At 33.1% G+C, this 23,172-nt stretch overlaps 2 protein-coding genes and 2 pseudogenes across 4 annotated transcripts; 3 read left to right on the forward strand and 1 right to left on the reverse strand.

Moving 5' to 3' along the window:
- Positions 1-11,072: 11,072 nt before the first annotated feature.
- On the forward strand, positions 11,073-13,411 carry TVAGG3_0539280 (endonuclease protein; the record flags this gene model as incomplete). Its single annotated transcript, XM_001294855.2, has 1 exon — positions 11,073-13,411. A coding segment is annotated over one exon (2,339 nt), but the record flags the coding sequence as incomplete, so codon positions are not given.
- A 696-nt stretch (positions 13,412-14,107) lies between these two features.
- Positions 14,108-15,578, forward strand: TVAGG3_0539290 (endonuclease protein; the record flags this gene model as incomplete). Its single annotated transcript, XM_001299558.2, has 1 exon — positions 14,108-15,578. A coding segment is annotated over one exon (1,471 nt), but the record flags the coding sequence as incomplete, so codon positions are not given.
- Positions 15,579-19,081: 3,503 nt separating this feature from the next.
- Positions 19,082-21,158, reverse strand: TVAGG3_0539300 (annotated as a pseudogene). Its single transcript has one exon — positions 19,082-21,013. A coding segment is annotated over exon 1 (1,932 nt).
- Positions 21,159-21,542: 384 nt separating this feature from the next.
- Positions 21,543-22,805, forward strand: TVAGG3_0539310 (annotated as a pseudogene). Its single transcript has one exon — positions 21,550-22,740. A coding segment is annotated over exon 1 (1,191 nt).
- The last annotated feature ends 367 nt before the right edge of the window (positions 22,806-23,172 follow it).

Here is a 23,172-nt window from a genome sequence, read left to right on the forward strand (position 1 = left end):
ATTATTATTTTATTTATTTTAATTCTAATTAACTTTTATATTGCTAAATATGAACACAAATAAATAATTTATTAATGTTTTATATTGCTAAATATGAACACAAATAAATAATTAATTATGGCATTAAAGGGCACACTTACTTTCTGACATTCTCCAGATCAAATTTCGAAATTAATTAGATTTATAACTGGAAACTAAACCCCAGAGGTTTCAAAGGAATCAACAAGTTATTAAAATGAAAATAGTTTCTCGCTCCCAAATGCTAGCACATGGTTCAATATAATTGAAATTATGTCATTCAAAACACCAGAACTTCTCAGAGAAAGACTGAAAATTTTCATCAGAACAGTCCTTTTAAAAATTATTTTTATTATTTTAGATTTTTAATCAAATAGGTAATTTCTTACAATCAAAAAGTTTTCTATGCATAGTTTGCTATACGAACAATTTCATCACTTTGATATAAAAGTGACAAAATTGACTTTTACATTGATCTTTCCAGACAAACTTAGAGTTAAACAAATATCAGATTTGCTGATTCCACAGCAACTTCAGAAACTTCTGGATATTGAAAAAGCCATTTATTCTCTCAATTCCGAAAATTTTGATCAGAACGTTTCTAAAATAAAAGATTATATTGACATTGGATTCAAAAAATATTTGGTTGATATTGCTGCTCTCAAATCACAACAAAATGAAAGAATTAACGAAACAAATTTTTTTTACAAAAATTTCGGATTTATTCGAACTGAATGTCATCTGTCCAGAATGCAAATCTAAATAACTATTCAAGAATTACAGAAAAACTTTTCGAACCAAATTATCATTTTAATAATAATGATTTACTTGATGCAATCAATTCAACGATCCAGGCTTAGTTAAATATGTAATTTTAAATCAACCTTCACTTTTAAATAAGACAAATATTGATTATAACATCAAATCAATATAATTGCAAGGGGAAATTATGAAATGATTCATTTATTTTACAATGCAGGAGTAATTTTTAGTGATTGCTTTGATATTTCTATATCATTTCGTTTAAATAATATTGCAGATTGGATTTTAGAAAATTTTAATAATTTACAACAAAGCAGTGAAACAGATATAAGATTTAACATCAGAGCTTTCGTTTTTTACGCAGAAAATGGGTTTGGTTCTACCATACGATTTCCACAAATTCTTCAAATCACTCAAATTTCTACCAGGGCTACATTATTTTTATTCATTTTACTCTCCAGATTCAAAACAATTTTACCAAATAATTAAGTTTTGTTATAAAAACGATTATTACGACTTTTTAGAGTTTATTCTGAAGAAGGGAAATTTGCCTGACATACAATCATTTTATTGTGCATTAGTTAAATTTATCGTAATTAATAAATACAATCAAAAAATTTATAATTTGTTGAAAAAGTTATATATTTTTCCTCCAAGAAACATTATGATTATAGATAATCAAACACCCGTAACATTGGCATATAAGAAAGGAACATTGAATTGTTTAAAGAATTATTAAGTACAGGTGCTGATCTTAACTATATAAAACGGAAAAACCAATACAATTTTATTATATGCATGCAAATATAAAGATTTAAATGCTGTTAAATCTGCTTTAAGCTATGGAGTCGATATCAGGGCAAAAAGCTATAAAAGTGCATTATATGTAGCGCTGCATTTGGGAAAGCTTGATATAGCAAATTACTTGGTTGATAATGGATTTGATTGCAGCATGGATCATTGCAGAGACTCTCATTCAAAGTTTCTACTTTTGGCAGCTATTAATTCTTTGGACTTCTCATTACTCAAAAAGATATACCATGCAGGAGGAAGCACAGAAATCAAACATATGTGCATTAATAGTTTGAAGTTCATTCATGGAATACTGTTTAATTCACATAATCAGAATGATGATACTTTCAGTGCTATTAATTATGCAATTGAAATCATGCAATTCTTTGCTAGGCGTTAATGTTATAATAAATGATATTGCATTTTCTTCATTGATGGATCAAATATTTAATATTGAATTCAAGATATTTTCAGTTAAAATTCCAATAATTGGAATCATTGTTTAATGATGTTTCTTGTTACAATACACATATATAAATTTATTTGAATTTAAAATGTAAAGAAATACATTAACTTTAGTTGATTTATGTATTAGTAGTATTTCCTAGTGTTTATCACATTAGACAAGATATAGCTTATACAAGGAAAATATGACAAATTCTAATTTTTATTAAATTATGATCAATACAAAAACCTTCAGAAAATAGTTTCGGACACATCCTTTAAAATACCATACTTCCACTATTTGTCAATGCTTCAATAAATGCTCGAATCTTGAAATCCACACTGAATTCATTATCATCGGGCTCAGTATTACATCTTGCCGTAAATAAATTAGTCACAATTTTTTTTAATCGAAATAAGACTAATAGAGAAAATTGGATATCTTATGTCTTATATATGTACCAATTTTTTTGATGAAATTTTAGTTAACGTTTTATGTACTGCATTATTCGATAAGACGTGATTTTTTCATGTCTTGTTTGCCATTCAAAAAATAAAACATGTTGTCAAAATTTGAGAGAAAATTCAATTGGAAATTAAATTTCAGAAAAATGAATGAATATCCTCACGGCTTTATAGCTACACGCGAAGCTATAAAGAGGATAGATGGTATCCGTTCATTCACAGATTTAGGATTTCCTGTTCTCTTAATGGGTCCAACAGGATCAGCAAAAACTACATCTGCAAAGATTGCGTTAAATAATCCAGAATTATTTAGCTGCAGCTCTGAAACAACTGGTGAACAGCTACTTGGTAGAACAATTCTTCAAAAATCTGGAAATGAAGTCACAAAATTCGAAGAAGGCCCATTTACGAAGGCATTCCGCGATGGAGGCTGTCTTATCATTGATGAAATCAATCTTGCACCTCCAGATATTCTTCAATGTATAGAAGCTTCTCTTGATTCTGGCAATCTTGAGCTAAATTCGATTGGTCAGAATAACTATAAGCCAATTCCTCGAAATAATAACTTTAAGCTTGTAGCAACAATGAATCCAGCCAATGAAGATTACGTCAAGAACAGAAACAAACTTTTGCAAAAATTCCAATCAAAATTCAAAATCATTTATTTCGACAATTTCGATAAACTTGAGCTCAAAGAGATTATAAGCAAGAGTGGTCTAGATAATGAAAGTACTATTAATAACTTTATCAAATTCCATGAATTTTGTGCGAAAAGAGCGTCAAAGGGAAAATCTTATAGATGCTTTACAGTTAGAGACATCAAGCTAGTTTTAAATTGCATGTCAACTAATATTCCCATTGATCATGCTATATATATTATTTATTGTTTATGTTTTCCAAAGTCAACAAGAGAAGAGTATGAAAAAGAATTCAAAAAGTACTGGGGAGAAATACCACAAATACCTATTGACAATGTTCAAATTCAGAATTGCATAAGAAATCCAATTCTTTCACGTTCAATTTCAACAGCCAATATTTTGTCAGTCAAAAACAGACAGCCTCTTCTTTTGATTGGTGAAAGCAACAGCGGAAAGACAGCTATAGCTCGCTGGCTGTCAAGATACTATCATCCATCTGCATCCCAGCCAATGACTGTCATTTGCACTCCAGAAACAACAAATGCAGATCTTCTTGGAAGGCATACAATTGATGCATCAAATCAAATGCAAGGAAATATCAAAGACACATGGGTTGATGGACCAGTTATTAGAGCTCTTGAAGGAGGATCGGTTCTTCTTCTTGATAACATCAATTGTGCTCCTTCACAGGTTATAGAAAGGCTTAATACATTAATAGATAAAGCTTATCTTACTGATCAAACATTCCATGTAAATGAACGCCCTGAAAATCAAATTGTTCATATTCACGAAAACTTCAGAATCATTGCAACCGCTGGAAGAGAATCAATCAAATTGATGAGTCCTGCTCTTATCAATCGTTTCGCAATTGTTTATATTGATAATCAGTTTGAAGATGAAAGTGAAACAAGACAAGTCTTCAGCGATTACATTGATACAAATGTAGATTCATATTCTGCAAGAAATCTCATTAAATCAGATTTATTGAAGTATAAACTCAAAATCAAAGTAATAGAATGCATCAATTTCTACATTAAAATCAAAGGTTTATACAAGGAGATTTCAGATAAATCAATTATTGCATTCAGTAAGAATGTTTTCCTTGGAACAAATGAAGACGTCGGCAATGATTTTGCTGATGTTATCATCAAAGCACAAAAGAATGATGATACACAGTATTTCCATTTCAAACAATCACCACAAATCAAAAAATTGATGGCTTCTTTAATTGCATTATGCAATGCAGGAAAACATGTTGTTTTGCAATCACAAACAGGCTATGGCAAAACATCAGCTGCTGAAGCTTTAGGAGAGATACTTGAAATTCCTGTTTTCAAGGTTGCTTTCAACAATGAAACACAAATCGGAGAATTGTTTGGCAATTACACAATTAGTGAAAACGGTTTCAATCAGAAAAGAGGTCCTCTTACAGAAGCAATGAGTGTTGGAGGCATATTCGTTGCTGATGAGTTGAATCTCGCAGAATCAAGTGTCCTCAAATCACTAAGAATCGCCATTGAACCAAAAGAAGGTGAAGAAATTGAGTTACCAAACAATGAAGATACAGTTACTGTTTCTCCAAGATATTTCTTCATTGGATGCCAGAATGACATTTCTATGATAGGAAGAAAGAAATTGCCAACAGATTTGACATCAAAAATAGTTATGCTTGAATATCCATTGATAGGAAAAGATGATTTAAAGAACATTCTTAGAGATATTATCTTCGAGATGAATAGCGAATTAATGGAATATCTCGATATACAACTGATTTAATGATACAAATCAGAGAATCAGAATTATTAAAGTCCAAACCATGGTCATTCCGTGAGGCAAGAAGATTCTTTAGACGCATATTGCATTTCAACAAGAACACAACAATCAAACCATATTATCATGCTGCATTTATGTTGCTGGGTGTACATGATAATATTGATGAAAAAATTATTGCTGAAATACACAGAGTTATTTCGGAATCATTCAGACTTAAAGATGAAGAAAAGGAGGCATTAACAAAAGTCATGACTTCAAATGTCATTGCAGATCCAAAGACAAAAACACTTACAAAAGGAGAAATAGTTATAAAGAATGTTCCAATTGATGTTGATCGGAATTTGAAGCAATATTGGAATTCTTATTTCGATATCCAAATGACACATCCACATGAACCAATCTTGATATCTGGTCCATCAGGATATAAAGAATTCTTAGCAAAGAAGATAACGAGAAATAACTTCAAATCTGTCAATTTAAACAAAGATTCAACGACTTCTTCTCTTATAGGAGGAATCAATTTGACAGATAGAAAGTCAGTCATATCAATGCTCTTTGATATCTTGTCAAGAATTGATAGTGACTATTCAAAATATTCTGAATGCTCTATGATTAAGAGATCATACTTCGAAGATGTTTTCGATGAAGTAAAGTTCAATAAATTCATTGAATCACTCCACGAAAATAAGAATAATTCGATCATTAATGTTATTGAACAAATTAGATCAAATATTCTGAATCTTATCCATCAGAAGAATGATTTTTCAACTTTATTTTCATACTACACTACAGTATTCAAACCAGGTTTGATTACATCAGCCATATTGCAACAGAAGCCTCTTATTCTTAAGAATTTCTCCCATCCACCAATATCTGTAATTGAGAGATTGAATGAACTTTTCTCAATAACTCCAGAACTCACTTTAAGAGAAGACTTCACAAATACAATTGTTCCTCATAAGAATCAAACAATCAAAGTTGACAATTTTAGAGTTTTTGCAACAACAACGATGCAAGAAAAATCAAAACTTTCTGAAGCTATGCTTTCTCGTTTAACAGTTGTCAAGACCAAAGAATATAGCAAAGATGATTATCAGTACATCTTTGACAAAATGTTTTACAAATTCTTGATGCAAAAAGATTCGATGATTTGTCATTAAATAAGAAGTTTATGATCAATAACATTGCAAGAAAAGTTTCTAATTCCCTTAAGAACCAAAAGCCAGAAAGATTTTCGCAAATGCGTTGTACATGATGAATATCATAGAAGATGAAATGCTCTATGAACCATTAAACACACGTGCAGGTAAAATTGTTTCCAGAGAAATATTTGTTATTAATGATCATGAAATTAAGCCAAAGACAAATCTTGTTCAGACAAAATCTGTCAATGCAATGATAAATCTTTTGTTCACAGCTGCAAAGATGAAATACAACGCAATTGTTCAAGGTCCATGTGGAACTGGAAAATCAACAGCAATTAGTTATTTGGCAGAATTATTCGATGCTGATTTGATGACAGTCAGAATTTCTCCATCCACAACAATTGAAAGTATCTATGGCCAGAACGAACTGGTTCAAGATGAATATGGCGCATCATTCAACTTCAACAAGACTGCTCTTCTAAAGAAGATTACAGAAAATGCTTCTAATAGAAGACCAGTTTGGATTGTTCTCGAAGAGATTGATCAAGCATCAGATAATCTGATTGATTCATTAAATCAATTGTTTGATTCAGAATCAGATCAAATTTTACTTCCTAATGGTACAATAGAAAAGAAGAATGAATATGTCATGTTTGGCTTATCTTCAAAGCCATTTTACAACGAGAATATTTTGAATAATGCTGTTTGCATTGAACAGTCCGAGTATCCAGAAAATGAATTTGTTCAAATTTGTCAACAAATAGTTCAGGATTCAAATCTTGCTCATAACAATGAAATCTCTGAATTTCCATCAGTTTTGTATCAGTGGAAGCAATTAGCCAAAGAGAAACAAAGTCCAATTCCAATTACTATCAGAACATTTAAGAATTTCATTAATTTGGCTTCCCAACTTCCATCTAAAATATCCTTTTTGAAGAATCAAATTTACAAGACAGTTTTCGATGAAGAAAACCCAGAAAATAAAGAAGAAGACGAAGAAACAGAGATAAGAGTTGAAAATGGCTATGTCTCAATTAATGATAGAACGTGCACAAATTATATTCAAGATGAAAGGAAGCAGTCTCTTATTCAGAATATGACAAAATCGCAGAAGAATTTGTTCTTAATTCTGAATGCTTCAACTAAAAAATGCATTCCTGTAATTATTCAAGGAAAGACAGCATCAGGAAAGACTCATGCAATGAGCTTGTTTGCGGAAGCAATGGGACAGAATTTAATTACTCTTCAGCTCAACACAGAAACAAGTGATTCTATTGTTTATGGTGGTTACAAACCATTATCTGAACTTCGTCCAAAGCAAAGAGAAGAAATACAAACAATGATGAATGAAGTTGGCCGAACATTCCCTGCCATAAATCAGATCAAAATAAACTCTTGGGTTCCAGTTGAACTTCATGAAATAGTTAATCGACTCACAACAATCAAAGCATCAATTCCTAATACAGTAGAAAGTCTTCCAATTGATAATTTAATCAAGAAAATTATTAATGAATGTCAATTCTATAATCTCATCGAGAAATACGAATCAATCATTGTTAAAGCAATGAAAGAAGGAAAATGGCTTCTTCTTGACGGAATTGAAGCATGTCCAAGTATGATTCTTGATAGAATCATTACATTGTTTAGTCAATCTCCTAAACTCGATTTGTATGAAAGAGGAATTAACAATGAAATCACAGCTCATCCAAAATTCCGCGTTTTCATGACATATAATCCATATGAAGTAACAACTAGACAAAGAATTTCTCAGGGTTTATTAAACAGATGCTTCATTTACACACTTGATCAAATTGATAATGATTTCAATGATTCATTCAATGTTGTTTTCGGAATCATTTCTCAAATTAAGAATTTGGGATTCACAAATACAAATGAAGTGCAAAAACTTGTTGCAAGAGTTATCAATGTTCATCTTAGCCAAAAGCAAAACCAGGATGTTGATGGAAGGACATTAATCAGAATTGCAAATTCATTTGCTTTGAAAGCTCCATTAAATAGAGATAAGATCATCGATTCACTTGAGAAGAACTATTCAAGTAAAATTGAGATTGATGATGAATTTAAGAATAATATTCAGAGTAAATTTAATGAAGCAATTGATGAAAGCAAACTCAAGAAGTTCAAAAACTCAGTTATCATTCAGAGTTCTGAATTAGAACGCCTCAAGAAATCTCTTGTTGAATTCAAGAGAAGCTGTAATTTCTCCATCCAAATTTTCCTTCAAACATTCATGAGACTTCCATTTGAAAACTATGAAGAACTTCAGAAAGTTTTGACTTTTGATCATCAATACATTGATATCTTTGTGCTCATTAATAATTTCATCTTGGAATCAGCTAAGATCATTAGAAGAGAGAAGAAATTAGAAGGACAATCATTAAGTACTATTGTCAAGAACGAATTTCAGAATTTTGATGAATTTGTTTCAAGAATTGAAGCATATTTATTCATAATTGAAAAGTATGATATCAATGAGCTTGAATTCAAGGCTATTGATCTTTATTTATTAAGCCAAATCAATGCAACAAATAATATTAATGAAGCATTGTTTTTCTTCCTTTCAATGAAAAACAGATCACCAGAAATGTTTTATCAAACATCATATATGTATTCAGTTGCAAAAGGCATTGAAGAGATCAAGAATCTTGGATATAAAATTATTTTAGCTGAAAAGGAACCAAATGAAGTAATTGATAAAACCGTTATCTTTTACTTTAAGAACAAGCTCATGGATAAAATTTACATTGAGCAAAAAACAATTCCAATTTCTAGAATCGAAGGTGATCTTGAAACTTTCTTTTCTAATATTTCAAGTCAACATAAGACATCTAATTCTTCTTTTTCAAATAATTCTGTAGACCAAGAATTCAGAAAGAGTCTATCAAAGAAGTTCATTTACATGTTATATAATTCTATCTTTTATTCTCCGAAACAATTAAAAGGCATATTCCAAGATTATGCTTCCGAAAGCTATCAAATTTCTTATGATTTGATTGTAAAATACAAAGATCTTCAAATGTTCAAGCAATGGTCAGATCTTTTGGAATTGATCTCAACGACAATGAATAATAATGAAACTCTCTCTCTTGGAGCAATTAATTGGAAGAATGTTCTTGAAAAAGATAGTAATTTATACAATTCATTAATGTCTTTTGATTTCACCAAATTCAAATTATGCGCAACATTTAATAATTTGATAAGAGAATTAAAGAAAATGAATATTAAAATAAAAGAGAAAAAGAAAAATAACAAGAAGAGAACATCAAAGTCTGTGATGAATGAAATCCAACAATATATTAATTTGAAACAACCAAATTATGAAATCTTACAATGGGCGATTGATTCAAACGTTTTCAGCGAGAAGACCCTTCCGAAAGATTTATTGAAGATGATTGATAGAGCAAATATTGAAATCTATACTCCAAAACAATATCACTTCAAACAACTTGGTGATTTATTTGTTTCAAATAATAATGATGATGTATCATGGTTTTATCATTATTGCTTATATTCCTACAAATCATATTTAATTGAAAGTACAGAAAATGGATCTCTTAAATCTCTCAAAGTTCTTTCTGAAATGTCAAAAGATATCAAAAATTGTTTGCCAAAAGTTTTTACTGAAGGTGATTTAACATCATTATATTCATATAAAAATGAAATAACCAGAGAATTATTCCAACATCTTGGCGAAAAAAAGGAATTCATCAAAAGGTCAAAAGTTATTGATGAAGTCAATAAACTTATAAATCCATCAAACTACGTTTCTTCAGATTGGGAAGATGTTCTTGAAAAGATTGATAATTTCATTCCTCTTGAAATTCCTTTCGAATTTCCGCCAAAAACGCCTTCAACAATAACAAACTTTTTATACTCCAGCATCGGTATCAAAGGATTCGAATATCTCAGTCAGTCATGCAGATTCATGGAGTATAGAGAGAATTCTATTAACAATCCACCGACAACATTCACTGACATTAGTAACAAAGTTCAAGAAATATTTGGAGAACAAGATACTTTTGCAGCTTTTTGCAGATCATTGGATGAGAATCAATGCGAATTCTCTTTCTGCGATGCAATGCTTTATTACAATAAAACAGATCTTGAATTCGTTCCTTTCCAAACACTTTTCTTACAAAAGAACCCAGATATGAAACAATTGATGAATCTTTGCCTCCCACAAAATGAAACAGATTCATTTCACATGATAATTGGATTGATTATTATCAGATTGTTCTCAAATAGCAATCTTTTAATAATCAGCAGCAAGATCACCAATGACATTCATCGACTTCTTCGAGAAATTATCAATGATTGGTATAAGAGCCCATCTCAGTTTTTGTTTGATTATTTAATGAAGGTTGAAGATTATTATAAAAGAAATCCTCAAAATACTTTTTCTAGTTTGTTTGATTGTATTGATATTATCTCTGGATGTATTCAACAAATTGATCAAATGAACATATTCATTGAACAAATAAGAAAGGATTTTGGAATTGCAATCAAAAAATATGTTGGTTTATCCTTAAATCCTTATGCTTTAAAAGCCTATTTAGAACAGCAAGGAAATGATATAGAGACTCTTTCATATCTTCAAAGGCATTTCAAAGATTTAATGAAATCATCAATTAGTTACACTAAAAAATTGTATGAATTTATTCTTGCATTAACTGCAAGCCCAGGTTCCAAAATGGTTTTTAATTACCAATCAATCGTGATTTATGGATGTATGACAGCAATATCAGAGTTTGCATCTGCAAATGAAATTGAGGTTAAATTCCTTACCGATTACTTTAAGTTTGTATTTAAAGATTTCGATTTAGATTTATTCGAAAGAATTATCAAGGCAATTAAAGAATTTAATACAGTAGCATCCAATCCACAAAGCCAAATTATCCATGATTTCGTTTGGAATCCATTAGGGTCGTTTGTTAAAGAATACAACAATGCCTTAAACGAAGAAATTGAAAAGTTCAAATTAGAACTTTATGAAGAAGATGCAAAAATTAAACGAATGCATTCATTGAATCTTTATACTGCTATGTCAAATGCAATAAGTAAAGACAAGAAAGATTTTGTTGATGCCTTCAATAGAGATAAGATTGATGAAGAAAAATTAATTGCATGGAAAGAATATTCTCAATATGTTAAAGCGTTGATCATAAACATTCCATTGCTTAATGATACTCAGAACCCAAAGTTACCATTCAGTGTCCAAAATTTTCTTAAATTGTTAGAGAATCCTCCAATTTACACAAATGCTGAAAAAATAACAATCCTTTACGTCAAGAAGATGCACACGGAATACGATTATTTTGAAATCGAAGATAAACTAATAGAAGGAGATGAAAGAATACTTAAAAAGAGCTGCCAAAATTCTTTTATGATATTTAGGCTAAATCCAGATAGAAATGAATCTGAATTTGAAATCAATGAATGCATTGTTAAACGATATACAATTTACTATGAAAAGGATGTTCAAATGGCGCAAGCTTGTGAAATTAAAGATGTATTAGATAAAGCAATCAAATTCAACAAAATTAAGAGTCCAAACAAACTTATTTTTGAAACAGATAGCTTGGAAGTATGTTTTGGAAATAAGACAGAGACTGAATTCTTAGATGAATTAATAACATATTCTAAGGTGGGACTTAATGAATTTGATAAAAGGATCATAAATTACGGAAGGCCAATTCTCAAATATAAAGAAGATTACGAGATGAAAGCAACATATGAGCAATATAATTCTATTAAAAGAGTTTTGGAAGATTCACAGAATTCTTCACGGAATATAGATCAATACAATAATTGTATCGAAGAATTAAGTTCAAAACAAATTAAAAATATATATACTTGCGATTTCGATCATGTTAAATTAGAAATCAAGAAATTACAAATTCAATTTAACAAATTGAAAATTGAACAGCTCCTAACCCCAATTTTGGTAGTTCAGGGTGATAAAGTAACATGTTCATTCAAAACTATTGATGTAGAAATTGTTGATGTTCCGCAATACGCTATAACTCCATTCGCAATTAGAATTCCAATTGTTGGACAAATTCCTAAAGAAGAAATTTTCTTGGCAGATTCAGATGATATACAGATTAAATATGATAATGACTCACTGATTATAAAAGCGAAACCAGTTTCAAATGCAACTTTAACAGCAACTTTGAATGTAATGAATTTGCAGATTCCAATCAAAATCAAATTTGCCTTGGGTAATATTCCAATTTACATAAAATCCGGTGATAACAAATTTATTAATGATGGATTTACTTCCTTCTTTAAATCTGTTACATTTAAGAATGAAAAGATTTCAGTTACTGTCGAAGATGGAAATACAAACAATATTCCTCACACTCTCACTTTCCAGCAAGGAACTTCTTCTAAACAGAAATGTAAACCAACATATGAATATAATGAACAAAATTGTGAATCCATATTCTACTTTAAGGAAGTTGATTCCGCAGATATGATTGTCTACGTTCATATTTCGAATATGAATCCAATTCCTATACCATTCAGATCAGAAATTATTGAGAGACCAATAATTTTCAAAACATGGAACATTTCCAAAGGGTTATTTGATGATTCAACTGAAATCTGGGCAGGTGATTTACTCTGCAACTACGCATTTAGCTTGATGACATATCTTCCAAATGAAAATGGCTCAATAAAAGTTGAAATTACAACAAGTACTGATAACATTAATCTTAAGCTTGCCGGAGATAAAGTTGGAACTAAAACATACATTCATTCAATTAAATCTGATGGTAAAAATAAAATTGCTCATCAAATTCCTTTTGCCATTTGCTTCAATAATCGTGAAGATAAAGTTGAAAAGCTATTTATCAAAATTAAATTTGCTGAATTAATCTTTGAAAAACAAATCACTGTAATCCCGTGTTATATTAGGTTCACAAAAACTGCTATTAATGTCTGGAATCCTAAAATTAATTTTGATTTTGATGTTCCTCAAAGATCTCCTGCTCCCATTTGTAACGGAAAGTATTACATTTTTGATTCACAAAAATTTTTGGAAATTGATAATCATACAAAGATGAAAGAAGAGGACTCATATCATGTTGTTACTCCATTCAGTTACAATGTGTATTCTCTCAATGAACCAAATCAATACACGACTATTCATTACAACGAGAATCATCAAATTCAATACCAAAAAAATGTTCTTAACTTTTCTTACTTTGTTATTGATCGAAATGGTAAATACTATGTAGTTCATAAAAATGACCTCAAAGAAGACCATCAAATTGTATGTGGTAGGTTATGTCAGAGTGATATCAGAACCACAGGCAAAGATAAGGTTCAAGAGAAATGGCAAAATTGCTGGTTCCCATTTACTGATGACAAAGAAGCAATAAAGCAACTTTTCTCAAATCATCAAAAGAATATATATCATATGATATATATGACGAAAAGTATTTTGGAATTTATTAGGTTGCCTTACGATGAATCATTGGCAGCCAAAAATATATTGAATTACATAGTTGACATATTTTACCATCGTTTGGAAGCTCTTAACAAACAAAAAGGTCATCTCAGGACTGATGTCGATATTAAATTAATCTTTGAAACCAGGAAATCCTGCCAAATAGATATACCTTTGAATCCCATTAATGAAATACTAAACACAACCGATGAGCTATTTAAGAGGGATCTCCAAAGAATCGTAAATGGATTCACACCTGAGAGACGAAATTCATTCATTCGTGTAATGAGTGAAATATTAAAAGACAGTCCTGTATACTCGAAACAGGATAAAACTGAAAAAGACTACCAATATCTATTGCAAAATGTTTTCAAATATTCACCATTAAACATATTGATGAAAAAGGTTTTAGACTTCATCAAATCGAAATCATTGATTATATCGGTTGATGATGAAAAGACTAATGTTGTTGACTCTATCATTACCAAATACAAAGGTGCTCCTGTTAAAAACAACTCTGAATTTAATTCTTTGATTGAAAGAGAGATTAAAGATGTTAAACGCCTGGAATGAAAACTATTGGGTCTTTTATAGAAATGATTCAGAGCGCAATGATATTGTCTCAAAATCTTCCATTTTTCTTAAGTGAAATAATTGAAAAAGGACTCGAAAAAGAAAAGAAAGATGATGCTGATCGACTTTTTAATGAATTGGTATATGTAAATGATTGGTGCACATCTATATCAGCTATGCATAATAATCCGTTAATAAAGCTTGCTAAATTGTATATGGAATACTTCCAAAAACTTAAGAATTCTATGTATAATAACGAAAATAACGCGAACTCTTATTTCATTATTCCAACTGCTATTCCACCAAATGTATATACAAAATGGGATGTTGAAAAGAAGGATGAAAAACTTGAAACAACGGATAAACCTAAGATTCAAGAAGAAAAAGAAGTCTTCATAGAAAAACCTACAAAATTTTCTGAAACAAAAGATTCTCACACTGGAAAAGTTGTTTCCAAAATTATGGTTGATATTACAACAGATGATATCCAAAAGAATATAATTGAATCAATGAAATTTTCATCAAATGAGATTAAACTAAGACTGACAGAAAACGAGTTAGGAGAAGATTCTACATCTCAAACAGTCGGACAAAACCTGGATATTTCAAAAGTAGAATGCATTATCAAATGTGCTCTTCCTCTTGCATCTGCAATCATGCGCAAATTCATTAACTCAGGGATCTCTCTTGGAAACAAAGAAGTTGCTATCTTGTTAGATTCAAGCAGTACAATCAATGAAGCAAATCATAGGAATTCTGTTTTCACAATGTTTGTTTCGATGGCTATTGCATTTGAAAATCTCCATATCCCAACAAATCTCTATGTTTTCTGTGATACAAGATTCCAATTCTTTGTGAAATCAAGTAAACAACTCCTTAAGAGAGAGCACATCCAAGTTGCACTTGATGCATTCAGTGTGTTCAGAAAGATTTCAAATGTTGGAGATGCAATTTCCAAGATTAAGAACCATGATGTTTCAACAGTTTTTGTTATCACTGATGGACTTCTCTACAATCTTCATGATACTCAAGGATATCAAGACCTTCTAAAAGACAGGCGAATCAAAATTAATTTTCTTGTTCTATCCGTCTTAAAAGATGAAGATTTTGAAACAATGAAGAATTACATCGATAATTCTCTCAAATTGATCAATGAGAAGAATGCAATGATGTTTGCAAGCTATATCAAAGGACTTGAAAAAGCATTCAAAAGTTCAGGTGATTTAGCAGATATCATCAACAAAGGATTATTGATCGATAACAAAGTTTCGCACCACCATACTACAGATTTCAAGACATGTACAATTTGTGATGAAGCAAACTTTGAATTCAAAGATATTGATGTTTCTTCGAAGAAATACAGTTCAAGATACAACGAAGCTCTTGAATTTAGTCCAGATGAAATCTTTGATATCCCTCAAATTGAAGATACTCAGTTCATCACCAGATGCAAGAAACAAAAAGAAATTTCATTTGATGGATTGAGCCAAATAAAGAAAGTTCAGAACCAGATTTTGAATTCATTTGAACCAAATAAGCCAACTCAATTCTCTCAGAGTACTAAGGGAAGCAACATATCCATCAAAGGTTATATCCAATTCTTAGTTACGCAAGGACAGGAACAAAGGATTTATTTGGAAAAGAACGCAGGTTTCGTTCTTTCTCAATCTCTTTTCGTTGTTATTGACGCAAGTATTAGCTGTTTCAATGAACATGCTTGCAATCAATCATTGCAGACAATCATTTGCACATTAAACTCACTTAGAATTGTTGATTTTGATACAGTTACAATTCTCATTAGTAGAGGAAACGAAACAATCGAAATATGTCATGAGGTTTCTAATACGGATCTTTTCGTTGAAAGCTCCCCAGTTTGGAGTGCAATTGTTAATATTTGCACTTCACCATCAATGAACTCCGATATCATTTCAACTCTTGCATGTGTTGATGATATCAGAGCTAAGCAGCAATCAAAGCAATCCCTTTGTCTCTGCTTTACTGACTGTATGTTAAATTCACAAGAACTTAAAGCACTTGGCACAATTATAACTCAGCTAGAAAGCAGAAAGACACCAGTCTATTCAATTGGAATTGGCTTAGATCCTAGCAAAATTGCTATTGGATTCAAGTACTCTTTCTGGTCAATGAATCCAATTGTTATTCCTATTGCAATTATGAAAGCTTTCAGAGGTATCTTCTCCCCTGAAAAGATCATTCCATTTATAGATGATAAAGTTCTCGAAGAAGATTTCAACAAACTTACAGATATAATTCAAGATAACAATAGAAACTATGTCTATACCGATATTTATAAGAAGCTCGATGAAATCATTAGATTACAAGAAACTTATTCAGCCTATTATAACCAAGAAGCTGCTTCCACCAGAATTATCGAAACAGAAGATGTGGATGGATCAACAACTGAAGGTTCACAGGCATCATCATCAACAACAACAACAGCAGCAACGACAGCCACTCAGGGTGGTTCATCTTATACAGCTCCATCAAAGAAATATACAGCTCCTATTAGATCGAAATTGGCAAACCAAGATGAAATCAAAGATCTTGGTAAAGGAAAGATCTGGGCGCAGACAATTCTCATTTGCCAGTTCTGGGATTACTGCATGATGCCATCTAATACAAAAGGAGAGAGTGAATATATCTCAAAGAAAACACTTGAAGGTCCTAAAGGCATTATCAAAGCTGTTTCTGATCTGGGAATGAAGTGCACAATTGTTCAGAACTACAAGGATTCAATCGAAGCCTTGATGTCAGGAGAATATTCTCAAGCTTGGGTTATCTGTGGTCGTGGCGAAAACAAGAAACCAAATGAATTAAATAATGATGGAACATCATATTTAATTGACCAATTCATAGATTGTCTAATTGAGTTTAACAAGAATGGTGGCGCACTCCTTATCGCTGGAGATAACAATCCATTGACATTCGAATTAAACAAGTTCTTAGAGAAAGTAGAACTTGATGGAAAGAAACCACAATTTAGATTTGTGTGGATGAACCTGGTAAAAACATGCTGAGATTTGGCGATATTGACAGTGATGATGCACAACTATTTGATAAAAGATCAATGATCAAAGTTCCTGGAAGTGAGCGCCCTCTATACGGATTCAATGTTAAGACTCTTTACGAAGGAACAACAATTTCATGTGCCCCAGGAGATGCAGATATATCTCCATTCCAGCCATTCATTATCTCTAGAGGTGGAAACTATGCAAATTTGTATTACATGGCACCACTAAATAGTGATGCTGGAGATATAATACTCGATGGTTCTTTCACTCGATTCTTCAACGAACTTCATGAAGAAGGAACCCTTAGATTTGTCCGAAACATCGCAGTTTGGCTGTTGTCTGTTGAACGCCGTGAAAGAAATCTTCATGACTATAAGAGAGCAACAACATGGAAGGCAAAAAAGTTCGATTTCAATATCAAAGATGTTGACAAATCTAAAGTTCAATACAATACATTCTCAAGTGGACAAGATATTGATATTTGTTTTGTTGTTGATGGAACAAAATCAATGAACAATGAAAGAGGTAAGGTTCACGAATTCGAAGAAAAAGCAAACGAAAGATCAATGATTACAGGTGCAAAGAGCATCTTCAAGAAACTAATGGAATACACTAAGAAGAAATATAGCGATCTAAATGTTAGATATTCTGCCAATTTCTTCAGAGATGCAGCCATGGCCGAACAATTATATAGGCATAAGAAGCAAGGTCATGGAACAGTTGACTACAATGTTGCAACACCATTTGATTTCAAGGAACATGGTGGAAGCATAAACCCAGTTGAATTCGACAAAGTCGAAACAAATGGAGGCGCAGGAGATGGTCCAGAAGATTGGGTTCAAGCTTTCGAAGGAATGTTCAAATTCCATTGGAAACCCCAAGCAAAGAAGATTATGATTATGATTACTGATGCTGGAGGTCATGGAGAGAAATTTAATTCTAAACCGGATAGAGATGATGAAGATAAAGAAATTGACCGCACTGAAGGTCCGAAAGTCGAAAGATTAATCAGAAGAATTGCAGAAGAGAAAATTGATGTTTGCTTCATCTACACTCATTGGAATGCTAAACAAGGAATGAAAGAGTTCAAGAGAATTTATGAAGAAGCAGGTGGCTCGAATTTCAAGTCAATTGAGGAAACATTTGCCAATGCAGGTCAAGAACTAAGACAAACAGTATCTGATTTGATAACAAGTATTGTTGATACTGCTGTTGCTTCATTTAATACATCAAAAGTGAAAGAAATTACTCTTGCAGCAGATGCAAAGTTACCAAAGAGAAAGAAGAGAGAACAAATTTCATTGGAAATCAATGATCAACCAAAGAGCATTCCGAATGAAAAATCAGGCAGAAAGAAAGAAAGAGTTGTTTCAGGAGTGGTCGAATATGAAGAAAAATCACAAGAAAGCACACCTGTTGAGGTTGTCAGCGAAACTCAAACTACTGAAGAAGGATTGAACAAGTTCAAAGATGAAATTAACTCTCACCGTAATGATATAAAAGCTATTGAACAAAAAGTCAAAGAACAAAAGATGACACGAATGATAAATATGGAATCAATTCCACCAGCACCTGCTAATATACAAACTGCAAATCAGTATTTTGTTCAATCAAACCAGCAGCAACAAGGAATGCAAGGAATACAAATGCCTCCTCCTCAGCAGCAACAACAAGGAATGCAAATGCTTCCTCAGCAACAACAACAAGGAATGCAAATGCCTCCTCAGCAACAACAACAAGGAATGCAAATGCCTCCTCCTCAGCAGCAACAACAAGAAATGCAAATGCTTCCTCCTCAGCAACAACAACAAGGAATTCAAATGCTTCCTCAGCAACAACAACAAGGAATGCAAATGCTTCCTCAGCAACAACAACAAGGAATGCAAATGCTCCTCAGCAACAACAACAAGGAATGCAAATGCTTCCTCCTCAGCAACAACAACAAGGAATGCAAATGCCTCCTCCTCAGCAGCAACAACAAGAATGCAAATGCTTCCTCAGCAACAACAACAAGGAATGCAAATGCTTCCTCAGCAACAACAACAAGGAATGCAAATGCTTCCTCAGCAACAACAACAAGGAATTCAAATGCCTCCTCAGCAACAACAACAAGGAATTCAAATGCTTCCTCAGCAGCAACAACAAGGAATTCAAATGCCTCCTCCTCAGCAACAACAACAAGAATGCAAATGCCTCCTCAGCAACAACAACAAGGAATGCAAATGCTTCCTCAGCAACAACAACAAGGAATGCAAATGCTTCCTCAGCAACAACAACAAGGAATGCAAATGCCTCCTCCTCAGCAACAACAACAAGGAATGCAAATGCCTCCTCCTCAGCAACAACAACAAGAAATGCAAATGCCTCCTCCTCAGCAACAACAACAAGAAATGCAAATGCTTCCTCAGCAACAACAACAAGGAATGCAAATGCTTCCTCAGCAACAACAACAAGGAATGCAAATGCTTCCTCAGCAACAACAACAAGAAATGCAAATGCTTCCTCAGCAACAACAACAAGAAATGCAAATGCTTCCTCCTCAGCAACAACAACAAGAAATGCAAATGCTTCCTCAGCAACAACAACAAGGAATGCAAATGCTTCCTCAGCAACAACAACAAGGAATGCAAATGCCTCCTCAGCAACAACAACAAGGAATGCAAATGCCTCCTCCTCAGCAGCAACAACAAGAAATGCAAATGCTTCCTCAGCAACAACAACAAGGAATGCAAATGCCTCCTCCTCAGCAACAACAACAAGGAATGCAAATGCTTCCTCAGCAACAACAACAAGGAATGCAAATGCTTCCTCCTCAGCAACAACAACAAGGAATGCAAATGCTTCCTCAGCAACAACAACAAGGAATGCAAATGCCTCCTCCTCAGCAACAACAACAAGAAATGCAAATGCCTCCTCCTCAGCAGCAACAACAAGAAATGCAAATGCCTCCTCCTCAGCAACAACAACAAGAAATGCAAATGCTTCCTCAGCAACAACAACAAGGAATGCAAATGCTTCCTCAGCAACAACAACAAGGAATGCAAATGCCTCCTCAGCAACAACAACAAGGAATGCAAATGCCTCCTCCTCAGCAGCAACAACAAGAAATGCAAATGCCTCCTCCTCAGCAACAACAACAAGGAATGCAAATGCCTCCTCAGCAACAACAACAAGGAATGCAAATGCCTCCTCCTCAGCAGCAACAACAAGAAATGCAAATGCCTCCTCCTCAGCAACAACAACAAGAAATGCAAATGCTTCCTCAGCAACAACAACAAGGAATGCAAATGCTTCCTCAGCAACAACAACAAGGAATGCAAATGCTTCCTCAGCAACAACAACAAGGAATGCAAATGCTTCCTCAGCAACAACAACAAGGAATGCAAATGCCTCCTCCTCAGCAACAACAACAAGGAATGCAAATGCCTCCTCCTCAGCAACAACAACAAGGAATGCAAATGCCTCCTCCTCAGCAACAACAACAAGGAATGCAAATGCCTCCTCCTCAGCAACAACAACAAGGAATGCAAATGCTTCCTCAGCAACAACAACAAGGAATGAAAATGTCTCCTGCACAGCAGCAAGGATTTAACCCGTTTTACTCTATAATTCAACAATTAAGCCAGCTCCCTCCTGATATGCAGATACAATTTATGATGATGATGAATAATATGTCACAACTTGCAATGCAAGTCCAAAATCCAACGCAATATCCTGCGCAATCAACATATCAATATGGAACTCCAATTCAACAACAATATGCAATTCCAAACCAATTTGGAATGCAAAACCAGCAGCAACAGATTCCGCAACAAAACCAGCTTGAAATGTCAAACCAATTTGGAATGCTAAATCAACAGCAACTAATTCCACAGCAGAACCAATTTGGTGTACCAAATCAGCAGCAACAGAATCAGTTTGGAATGCCTAACCAGCAGCAAAACACGGGATTCAATGAAACAAGAAACACAAGATCCCGAAATAGAAAACATTAATTTTTTATGATTTTATATATTTATAAATATAAGTTATATTATTTTTATTTGAGTTAGTTTTTTTAACAAATTATCAATATTTTGAGATTGAAATTAATAAATTAATTGAAGATATTTGATCAAATCTATATAGTAATAACCATCAAATGATAGCCTTTTATACAATTCAAATCTCAACCATCAGCTTTGCTCTAATTTTCCGAAATCTCACAGGATTGAATTGTATAAAAAACGATGTTCCTATCGTGAAAAAGCTATTGAAAAAATCCAATCAAAGTTTACAACTTTACATGCATCGTCTTTTCATCGTCTTTTTTAGAGCCAAATTGGAAATTCTTACGCACACATGACATTATATCATATTTATCAAGAAATTTTGCGAAGATTTTTGATATTCAGAAAAACTCTTAGAAAAATAGTCAGACCTTTAACACAAAAATGCATCACGTCGCACCACACGACAACTTCACCATCATCAAGAATGAGAATGAAGTTATTTAGAAGTGCATGGACCAGATCGACAATGATTAGTCATTTTGGGTCGCTGATTTCAATCGCGTTCGTCATTGCCTTGCCTTATGGGAAGAAAACTTAAACAGAGTTCACATCCACTACGCTATGAAGTGCTGCGATGAGCCAGAGCTTCTCAAATTCCTTGCTGACCGTGGTGTTGGCTACGATTGCGCTTCCCAAGATGAAGTCCAGAGAATTCTTGCATTAGGCGTTGATGCAAACCGTATTGTCTTCGCTCACCCAATCAAGAGCATCGCATCAATCAAATACGCTAAGGAGCACGGAGTTACTCGTTTAGTTTACGACTCTGAAGAAGAGCTTCGTAAGATCTTACGCTACTACCCAGAAGCTGAAGTCTTCCTTCGTATCAAGCCACGTTTCACACACGCCAAGATTCAGCTCTCCAACAAGTTCGGCGCTGATCCAAAGGACGTTCCGAAACTCATGCAGCTCGCATCAGAGTTAGGCGCTAACTTCATCGGCTTCTCATTCCACGTTGGCTCACTTTGCGATGATATCACAACTTTCCGCGTCGCTCTTGAATACGTAGCCGAATTGAAGGCTAAGGCTGAACAGATCGGCCTTAACGTTTCATTCGTTGATATCGGCGGCGGCTTCCTTCCACCATCAGTCAAAGCCAAATACACATTTGCCGAAATCGCTGAAGCTATCAATACAGCTATCGACGAACTATTCGATGGTGATGAGATCGAGTTCCTCGCTGAGCCAGGCCGCTTCATTGCTTCTGATTTCATGGATCTTGTTATTCCAGTCATCTCCGTCAAGGACCACCACGAAGATGGTGAAGAACAGTCTGTCTTCATGGCAGAAGGTATCTACGGCGCTTTCAACGCTCTCAACTACGACCACGCTGAGCCACACTTCTTAATCAGAACAGAAGGAGCTGCTGACGGCGAAAGAGTCAAGACAACACTTTGGGGACAAACATGCGACTCCGCTGACCTCGTCTACGAAGAACTCTTATGGCCAAGACTCGAAGTTGGTGATTACCTTACAATCGAGAAGTTCGGCGCTTACACTTACTCTCCAACATCATTCTTCAACGGATTCCCACACCACAAAGTCTTCCACATCAACGAAGAAGATAAAGAGTAAATTTCCAACATAAATATAGAAATGGATTCAATTGAATCTATAATTAGTTCATTTAAATTCTCTACTTGTATACAATTTTACTTTCTTTTTCTATTCTTTTCTCAAAATATTTAAAAATTGAATATTTTATTTAATTTTGTTTTGTGATTATTGCAAAACTTACTCTAATTTCATGAACACTAAGATAATTTTTGATCAATATGAATGAAAAAGAAGAAATATCAAATATCAATTTCTTATCTATTTGAATGAGAAATTGTCATTTTCTATATATATACTTCATCGTGTAAGCATTTGTTCAAGAAGAAAAATACTCTTTAAGTTCCACATGAACAAGTATTGTGGGCTCAAAAATTACTTTGTACAAGGATAGATAATTGCATTCATTCAATAAAACTATATTCGCAATACGAACCAATCTATGTGAGTGCA

Source organism: Trichomonas vaginalis, chromosome II (genome assembly GCF_026262505.1).
Source record: "Trichomonas vaginalis G3 chromosome II, whole genome shotgun sequence".
NCBI classification, from domain to species: Eukaryota; Parabasalia; order Trichomonadida; family Trichomonadidae; genus Trichomonas; species Trichomonas vaginalis.